Consider the following 10,409-nt stretch of genomic DNA (forward strand, 5'->3'; position numbering starts at 1 on the left):
CCAGTTACAGGGGTACCATGATCTTAGTACTTGTGCCAATTCCTTCCTTGGCGTAGACATTGTTATATTAAGTATCATGTGGGAAACCACAACACATTTGCTTCGTGCAGTTTGAATAATGGACAATTTCTATGATGTACTTTTAGTGGCCGACAGTTTCTTGTTTCAAGACACTCTGAAACATAGCCTTGCGGTAACCGTCCCTCCGTGCTTCTCCCTCTAAAGATTGTGAAATTGACTTGTTGCTACACAGCGCTGTCTCATAGTGTTGTCCTACTAAATCCCCGTTAAAGATATGAACCGCCCTTTAAGTGCTTTAGCAAAATGCATGCGTCGTGATCTAAAGACAAATCCAACATGATTCACTTCCTAAGACACTTGCCTTCAAAGAAGAGTACTTATTTTTTAGATTGATTAACTGACTGACTGAGTGAGTATGGTTTTACGCCGCTTTTAGCAATATTCAAGCAATATCACGGCGGGGGACAGAAATGGGCTTCTGCGTGACGAGCGAACGCTTTAACCACTAGGCTACCCGACCGCCCCTATTTTAAATTGTGCAACAATATATTCGAGATGGAAACCGGACCGGTAAAGATTGTTTATCCGCCACTGCGCTGAGCAATGGCAGCCAAGAACCCGTACCGATGATTCCAACCTTTGATAAACAGTGAGTTGGGTTTAACGCCACTTTTAACAGTATTCCAGTTATATCACGGCGTTTCACCTTAATGTGGGAGGAAAGCCCGAAGTGATGCAGGTCTCAGACGTTTACCACTTCGGTGAAACCCACAATCACGGGTATGGTGCTGACAAACCTAGAAACATAATCGGGGCGAATCGGGATTCGAACACATAATCATTGGTTTGTGGCGTGCCCAAGGGACGCAGCTCTGCACAGCAAATCGCGGCGCCTTAGACGACTGGGCCACCCTTCCCCCGGATTGACAATATAGGTAATCGTATTTGAAGGCAAGTAGTGTTGCAATTTTCGGTTGATTACAGTATGTTTCGAATCGATAATCTATTAGTAAAACACGATGAAAGAGTCCGTAGCTACAAATGTAGTGACAAATCTCTATCAAAGTCGTTTGTTAGGAACAGCACATGACAATTATCTGAAGTTTTAACAGAATTACAGGATTTACGTGCAACGCACCTCTTCACCTCCGACTGGCTAAAATTATGACATGTTCAACTACAGAGGGAGAGCATGTTTCAACGAAAACACTGTTTGTTGAGACGCTGTGCAAAGACCTCTCATTGTTTATTATTGACTTGGAGGGAGGAAACAGTGTTCATAATTACCGAAACGAAAACTAATGATCAAACTTGTGATGTAACATTCTGAAGTGCACCGAGAAATCTCATTTCAATCAGGCTGTTTACTGATCTGAAAAACACTTCGCAAGAGGTTGCTTCATATAAACCTGAAAAACTTTGATCACCCGATCAAAATGAAGGATGTGTGGGTTGTTGAGCCAATCAGATGTCTTCATTTCTTTGTAACCTGATTCGCAAATTTAGATCTTAGTAAAAATCAACATAGAACCCGGACGTTCAGTAACTACACGGTGCATAAAACATCCACAACAGCATAAATGCTTCATTTGTTCTTAACGAGCAATTAGAAACCTCTACGCTGATTGGCTGTGCGAAAGGTTATCTTGAGGCTTCCATGTGAGGGTTAATCAGATCTTCATAGAACATATCTCGGTAACAGATGTGATTTTATTGTAAGAGTCTAATTGCTGTTTGCGGTTGTTTGGTTCAGCATGTTAGGTACCCTATTCCTCATGGCGCTGGTGGCTGGGTCTGCAAGCGGACAGGGTGCAACTGGTAAGTTCCGCTGAGACTAATACCCCGTTCACATGCGCTTCTATTCCAGGAGCAAATTTGCATCATGTCTGGAGCAGGTGTGAATGTAAATGTAAATTTGCACTGTGTGTATATGTTGCAGTCAATGTGAACGTTTATGTTAACGTAAGAGGATGATCTAATTAATATCTGTTCTTTTTCCAACACCAAACAAATTGTCAACAGTTGCCAATCTCATTAAAATAAGATCTAAGTTCTCGCTGCCGCTAAACAAAGATCTGAGGACATCCCATCCCGTCACGTCAGAACGACCTTTCGCGAACTTTGAGGGACCACTGAAATGACGGACAAGAAGTCACCCAATAAGAAAGCAGCTTTCTCGAGCTTTACGGCACGTGTTTCAACCTGGAGACTTCCATTTCAGACTACGCTTGAAAATATGTTGATACAGTTCTCGGTTGAAATTTTGAAAACTGAACCAACGAACATTCCGGAATTATAGAATGCAGTTCCTCGGCTCATGATGATATAATGTTTGAAATTGTAGAATGCAGTACCTTGGCTCATGATGATATCATGTTTGAAATTGTAGAATGCAGTACCTCGGCTCATGATGATATCATGTTTGATATTGTAAAATGCAGTACCTCGGCTCATGATGATATCATGTTTGATATTGTAAAATGCAGTACCTCGGCTCATGATGATATCATGTTTGATATTATAGAATGCACTTCCTCAGCTCATGGTGATATCATGTTTGATGTTATAGCATGCAGTAACTCAGTTCATGGTGATATCGCGTTATATTATAGAATGCAGTACCTATGCTCATGGTGATATCATGTTTGGTATTATAGAATGCAGTACCTCGGCTCGTGCTGATATTGTGTTCGTGTTGGACTCCTCGGCAAGTGTGGGTACAGCTGATTTTGCCACTGAAGTGTCCTTTGTGTCCGACTTCGTCCAAGGGTTTCCTATGGGTTCCTCCGCTGTGCACTTTTCTGTGGTCGTTTTCTCCACAAGTGTCAGAAATCAATTCAACCTTGATCAATATGACAGCCATACTGATCTTATTAAGGTAATATTTTATTCATTTTTAATATGCTTAATGCATTTTAAACTGCATGTGGGGTTCATTTAAACCGCTGTTATTCATAATACTTTCTTTCATAGTATTATTCATGAAGGTACTTCGGGCCCCCATCTCTCCGGTGCTTGTCAGAAGAATGAACTTGAGGACGACCATTCGGTTTTATCTGCAAAAAATATCAAAAGATGCATGGACAAACTATTAGACCGACTGTGCCCAATTAACACATGCGACTTTATTAAAGGAACACTCTAATGAGTGAAAACTTCGGCTAGGTTAATTAGGGAGAAATGAGCACTGGGGGCAAATCCCTAAACTAAGTCTCTTAGATTATCAACATAGACGAAAACGCCTTCATAACAATATTGCTTCACTTAACTCCGGACAGTTAGGAGAGGGGTAAGAGCTACGGTCACTAGACCGTGAGTAGCTTGCATTCACCGCCCAATACTCAGGTCATAATGTTAATGCCTGATACACCCCGTGAATGCCCGGTTTAGAATTGGTCTTCAGCAAACAATGGTTCTCGTAAGAGGCGACTCACAGGATCGTGTGGTCAGGTCAACCGGCTGAGCTGATACATGTCAATTGCACAGATCGAGGCCAATGGTGTCAATCACTGAATTGTCTGGTCCAGACTCGATTATTAACAGAGCGCCGTCCTACAGCTGGAATATTGCTGAGTGCGGCATGAAACAACAAACAAACAATAATCAATCAAGACCAGGCGTCATAAGTTTTACAAGCAAAACTATCGTACTTGTCCAAGCGTAGTCACCCAAAGACATCATTTTTAATTGTCACCAGAAGAATACAACCTATTGGTGTGAATATCCTCCTGACTTTGGGGAACCTCGTTCAGAACCTATCTCTCTCAGTTTCGTTAAAACAGTCCATTGCAGTGATATATCGTCTTTAACATCTTCTGTTGTGTTGAAGGCAATTGAAGCTGTGAGTTACATCGGTGGTGGAACGAACACAGCGAGTGCACTCTCCTTTGTCCGACAAAACAGTTTTCTATCCGTTAATGGGGCTCGCATCGATGCGACGCAGGTAGTCATCGTAATCACAGATGGTGGATCGTCGAACAAGGCTAAGACGGCTTCAGAAGGAAGTTTGTTGCACCAAGCAGGAATCAAGGTCATTTCTATTGGCGTTGGAAGTGCTGTTGATCAGGATGAGCTCCGAGCAATAGCATCCAACAACAACTTCGTATTTACAGTTACTGACTTCAGTGCATTGGGTATTGTCAAACGGGAAATACAGAAAACAACATGTAAGTTCCACCAATCGGGTTTTGTTCATATTGAAACGTAAAGTTTTGTTTTCGACATCAAGATCAAGATGAATACTCAGCCAGTTAAGGGGTTACGATAATAGTGGCTCATATTTGGTGTGTGTGTGTGTGCGTGCGTGCGTGCGTGCGTGCGTGCGTGCGTGCGTGCGTGCGTGTCGGTAGGAGAGTTGGGGCAGTCTGTCAGGGCGACAAAGACTGCTTGTATTAAGTTAACAGGTTTGTGGTCAGCCCACGCTGGAGACCAAGGCCATATAGCTGGAATATTGCTGAGTACGGTGCTAAAAAACACATACACTTAATCAATCAATTAATGCCCGATACTAACATTGGTTTGGCAGTAGTACTGAATAAGCAAATTAGGCGTATCCTTCGTCACCTCTGTAACATATGTTGCTTATTTAACCAACGTTAAACCCCACTGTACCCACTCTGAGCTTTTCTTGTCTATATAGTTTAAAGCCTCTGAAACATGTGTTTTTTTTTAAAATAAAACATGAAAAGCCGATAATACATTTCTTACTACATCACGAGCATGTGTTTACGTACCCACGTTGAACCTCATTGAACCCGCTTGAGCTTTTCTTGTCCAGTTTGTTTTAATACCATGATTGCAATTGTTCCTTCCACGATAACCGTTTTTTTTCTGTTCTTTCCAGGTACGGTAATTGCAGGTATGTCTGTATGTCTTTTGTTTATGGTCAATTGAAATGCAGCAATTAAGAATTGAGTTCATTCACAATAGGCCTTTGCACTTTTTCTTGCACCTTCTCATTCCACCAGAACGTATTCTAAAATCGATGTTTCTAGTCACACTTTCATTCCACTAGAACCATGCGGCAAAGCTGCCCTGCCAGTAACATCACGCATCCTGAATGCCCCCATCGCTGGACTGTGTGAGTGGCCGTGGATGGTGTCTGTGAGGCTCGGGCCTGGCGACATCCCTGCACACAGGTGTACGGGGGCTCTCATCGGGAAGAGGAGAGTGATCACAACCGCCTCTTGTGCCACCAGGTAAAGGTGAACCCTGCATCACAAGGCAACCATAGTGTTGAAGTACGTCTTCTTTTCAAAGAAATACCACTATTCAAAGTCTGATCAAATTATTTTGGGTTTGTTAATATCAGTGCCTTCACGTATGTACAATAAATGGAGGATATTTGAGTTTTCTTGATATTGAGTGGCATTATACTGACTATGAGCCAACCAGTCCTTGTTTTAACCCCTTAATGCCAAGCGCCAGGCAGGGTAACAACAAGTACAATCTTTTAACGTTTGGTATAACGCAGCCGGGGATCGAACCCCCCGACCTTCTGCTCACCGTGCGCACCCTCTACCACAAGACCAATGACATGAAAGACAAATTTTCTATTTATTATATATCCATTTTTATGATCTTAGCCTTAGAACCATATAGTGTCACTGATAACAAAAGTGTTGTTCATTTGAGTGATTTTATGATAAAAATTGTATTGCGTCACCAAATACATAGCAATTTTGTTTTAATATTCATCAATATGATTCCCCAGAAGATCTGTATAAAATTCTTCATGTTATATGTAATTACGACTGATAATATGTCTTTTAGCCATTATCTTACGAATGATATTATTATCCATGTGGTTTAAAATCAATAAATTAATAAGAAACCACACCAAAAACATTCTCCAGGTTACGCAAATGACAGTGCTTCGATACTGATTTCACTCCCAGGTACATCCCACACTCTGTTATTGCTGGTGAGAACAACCTGCTGTTAGACAACGAAGCCCTGAATGCGAACAACTTTGAAGTGGTTGTTAAGGTCAACAAAACCGTCATCCATCCACTTTATGCAGGGAAAGGTAATTAAAGGACATTTTCTAGGTAACGCTAAGGATAAATATAAACCAGTGGAATATGTTAAGATTTTACGTTGACTTAATCATTGGATTTTCAGTGTTAGACATTTATCTTTATGTTTTTATGCAACCCTGATCAGCACATTAAAATATGGACTATCTTTATGAGTAAAACGTTACTTTTAAGGGCCTATATCTAATTACCTTATGAAGCTCAGGATCCCGGGTGACCGTATCTAATTATCGCATGGGGCACTGGTGGCCCAGTCGTCTAAGGAGCTGTGCTACCTGTGCCAGAATTCTATGATCGCGGGTTCGAACCCCAGATTCACATTGATTAAGATCATTTACAGCACCATAACCGTGCTTTTGGGTTTGACCAAAGTGGTTAACGCCGACCACATGCGTCACTCACCACCCACACCAAGGTAACACCGTGATACGTTTCGAAGCGGCGCTACACCAAGCATACTCACTTACGTTACATTATAAATAACATTTTTGCATTTTGCACATCAATATATGCACCACTATTATCACTTGATAATAAATATGCTTCAATGTGGAATATTCTTGCCGCAGTGCATTTAGGGGGCATAGATGTAGCCTAAAACGCTTCAATTCGCTGCGAAGAGTTGCCTCCCTTAGTCATGCCATCATGCGCATCTTGTGGGTTCAGATCCAAGATGGGCCCTGATTATGATCCTTCGCGAGTCACACCTTACCCACGATCAACGGAGACGGCTGATCTGTGTTTAGTCTAGTCCCTTCATCAACTCGAGTGTCACCTCCCTCCCCACCCCACAATATCCCACCTGCCCCCTACATTACGCTGACAACCGTGAGATACTGTTAAAAAAGCAGTTCGACAAAACTCACTCACTCACTCACCACCTTTTTCCAATGTTCCAGATAACGACATCGCAGTTCTACATCTAGCGGAAGACGTGGTCTTTAACAGATGTGTCCTTCCCGCCTGCCTACCTGCACCACGGGATAACCAATGTGAAGACGCCACCATGAAGGCATGTGCCTTTGCTGGATGGGGAATATACAGTAGTAGGTCAAATTTTAATATCTTATAAGAATTATAAGAATATCTATTAATTTCGTTCGTTTGTTGTTTAAACGACACAGTCAGAAATATTCTTGCTACAGAACGGCGGCCTGTAAATAATAGAATCTGGATCAGACTAATAGCTATGTCATACTAAACTGATATCACGACATAACTATCACTGTATAGATCAATGCTCCTGATGTCATTCGCGGGATTGTCTGGTCTAGACTTGATTATTTATGGTCGTCTGTATATTTGAGTTTACTGGTATGACTGTGTGCAAATTAACATTTCAAATGTTTTGACAGACACCTGGTGTCGTATCATTCAGGTCAATATAAATATGGTTTCAGAGGTGACGCTTTCTCTCTCCCGCCGACTGCGAGTGACCAAGGGCAGGAGTCTCAATCCTACGGTTTGTAATGCCGTCTACACACATATGAGAAACTACAGCCCACCTGAAAACACAGTCTGCCTAGTGCCAGATATCCCTACTCAGGTGCCATGTCAGGTATGCGTGATTATTATTAAGGACCATTTAATCACCGTGCATGCGTATAGGGGAGGAGGAACTTACTGTTTGTTTCTGGATCCTTGTGGATCCTTGCTCACAATGTCAATTACTGGATTGTCTGATCCAGGCTCAATGCAAGGCCGTTGTCATAAAACTGGATTATTGCTTAGTGCGGGGTTAGAAAACACACATAAAAAAGAAATGAAGCGAGTTTTTCAAGGTTTAATTCTACATAATGAATTGAAATTTTCCTACCGTCAAGATTGCAGGAAAACAGTACTTCCATGATGATGCGGGTGTTTCAATCAGAGAAGGTTATTGTTATTTGAAACCTCTGCGCGACCAATGAGAATTGGGTATTTTCCAAATGTATGGTAGAATGATCATTTCATATTTAGGTATTATGCGATGGTAATGTCTCATTTTTTTTAAAACTATACATTTATATACCGCAGGTATCCAGGTACTAGTATCTGCTTAAATGCTGTTTTATTTCACCCCCGACCAGTGGATCCGTTTGCATTCCACTTTTCATTCTCAACTCCCTTAGGAGTATACAACCCAAGCTGCCCAGGGGCGTTAGAAGGTTTTTATATCCGCCTGACATACCATTCCCTGCTTGGTGAACAGAGGCACATTTGAACTAAGCCACTATCCAGGGTGACACCCCACTCATAGAAGTCCTTACTTTACAGGGAGACGAGGGCGCCATGGTCAGCTGTTTGGTCCAAAATAAATGGATTCTTCAGTCCCTTATCAACTATCCCAGCTGCTCTGCCAGTTTCCCGTCCCTCGGTGTCGACCTCAGACACCCAGACATTTACAACTTCATCAAAAGTAACTGATCAAACCAACCGTGTATCTCGATAGATTGTCATGGAATAAAGAGATGTGCTGCCTTAAAGCTTGTTCCTCTTTGTCAATTTATTTCATTTAGATTTGTGTTTCTTTGTTTGTTGTTAATAATTATTGTAGTCAAGTCACTCCACTTCGAGCCCACACTGCTGTGTCCATTTTCTCCCTGTGACATACAATCTTAGCTCTGGCCTAAAATGCGTTATGACATTAATGCAACTTTCCCTGCCTTTGAAATGTAAACGTTAATCACCAAAAAATTGAGAAAACAAGACTGTATACTTAGCATTCCACGATGTGGTGTTGGCTGATGGAAGTTCGATTGAAAACCATCATTTGCTGTCTTCAAAATTGTGACATCAACTGTTGCTCTAACTCCTATGAAATCAAAAGCAGGAAAGTATATCCTCATGTTTCAGAAAACAAAACATGTGCATGCATTGAACTGAAATGTGGTTGCATATGTGACAATTTTAAGGTGAATCGTCTCTCAAATGGACTCTCTACTCTATTTTACAGGGTATTACAGCATGCACAAATTTATATTTAGTATGTATTATAAAAATTGTATTATTAAAAATATATGAATTTTAAATGGTTACAAAGACTTGATACAGTGATAACAGAATGTATTGCCCCTATGCTTACAAGTAAGCTTGGAGTTGCTTTTTTCAATGCATCTTACAATGGTGTGTCGTCTGCTAGCCCAGCTTATAACGCCATGTGGTAACAATTAATCACCAACTGTCAACCACACACAGGCCTGTGCTGGGACGGTGGAATGCCTCACTTTTGAGCAAACTTTTTACCTTGTTCCCCATAGTATGTTTAGCAAGAAGCCACGAACAATATCCGGTATCAAGTCTGCGAATCGTATTGAAGACACTTCTTCACTAGATATATTTACTGTATGAACTTTTTCAATAGTTACAATTTGACTAGAAAATTCGAGATTTCTAACATCTGTATGAGACTATAAACCAACGTCTGTGGCTCCACGAAGAGCTGTGCGTGATGCCCGTATGAACAAGAATGAAATCCTTCTGCGTGCTGCCTAAGTGAGTGAGTTAGTGAGTTTGGTATAACGCCACTCCGGTTCTATCACGGCGTGTGGGGAAAAAGCCGGAAGTGATGCAGGTCTCCACCGCGTTGAACAGCATCACGATGTTAGGTAGGTGTGAGCGGTGAGTGATGCATGTCGTCGACGTTTCCCACTTTCGTGAGACCCACGAGCACGGATATGGTGCTGACAAACCTAGAAAAATAATCTGAGTGAACCGGGATTCGATCTCTGTCCCTTAACCTTTGATAAATCAAAATGATCGGCCAAAGAAATACTGAAACATGTTGATGTGATTCACAGTAATAGATTAGTCATGCCATATAAAGGCATTTTTTTTTAAAAAGAGAAGAAATTAACGAATTAAAATTTTGAAAAATCTTGAAAAGTTTGGTATCATGTACAGCAACACAAGAGAACCCAGAATCGTTTTCCGGAAAACCAAAAAACAACAATTATGTTAAAGTATATGTTTTTCAGAATCTACAGTTTGTAGTTGACCAGCCGTAACCGTAAGACGCTTCAGGTTTCTTTGAAGTAACTATTCTGTTAATAAAACAGTTTACTTTAGGTAACTGCTTGGATGAATTAATATTCACCTTACAATGATGTTCACATGAATTTAACAAGTGATGCCATATATCAGATAACACAATAAATTAATATGAAATGCACTTTAGAATCCCCCAAAGGCCACACATTACTTACATATACTCGAAAGGTTAACTGCATGTAATCAGCTTAATGTACCTGGTGAACCGTGCCTTGGTAAATTATACAAAGGACATTGTTGCTTTATTTAATCTTTACCGATACATTTACTTTCGTTATTAATTCGAATGTACCAAATTTGTCTCAGGCTACTAAGTAAAAT

General features: G+C 41.0%; 1 protein-coding gene across 1 annotated transcript; it reads left to right on the top strand.

Moving 5' to 3' along the window:
• Positions 1–1,646: 1,646 nt before the first annotated feature.
• On the top strand, positions 1,647–8,515 carry LOC139454271 (uncharacterized). The gene is made up of 9 exons (XM_071235885.1): positions 1,647–1,839; positions 2,679–2,899; positions 3,851–4,187; positions 4,865–4,879; positions 5,036–5,219; positions 5,919–6,049; positions 6,959–7,105; positions 7,460–7,617; positions 8,316–8,515. Exons 1-9 carry the CDS (start codon positions 1,776–1,778, stop codon positions 8,463–8,465), a joined length of 1,407 nt encoding a protein of 468 aa, XP_071091986.1. The 5' UTR covers positions 1,647–1,775; the 3' UTR covers positions 8,466–8,515.
• Positions 8,516–10,409: the final 1,894 nt, after the last annotated feature.

The sequence above is a fragment of the Haliotis cracherodii genome, unplaced genomic scaffold (assembly GCF_022045235.1).
Source record: "Haliotis cracherodii isolate W230 unplaced genomic scaffold, xgHalCrac1.p SCAF_10, whole genome shotgun sequence".
NCBI classification, from domain to species: domain Eukaryota; kingdom Metazoa; phylum Mollusca; class Gastropoda; order Lepetellida; family Haliotidae; genus Haliotis; species Haliotis cracherodii.

Coding starts and splice junctions, on each gene's coding strand:
- LOC139454271 (XM_071235885.1), top strand. CDS start 1,776: ATGTTAGGTACCCTATTCCTCATGGCGCTGGTGGCTGGGTCTGCAAGC. Junction 2,900..3,850: donor GCCATACTGATCTTATTAAG/GTAATATTTTAT, acceptor GTTGTGTTGAAG/GCAATTGAAGCTGTGAGTTA. Junction 5,220..5,918: donor ACCGCCTCTTGTGCCACCAG/GTAAAGGTGAAC, acceptor TTTCACTCCCAG/GTACATCCCACACTCTGTTA.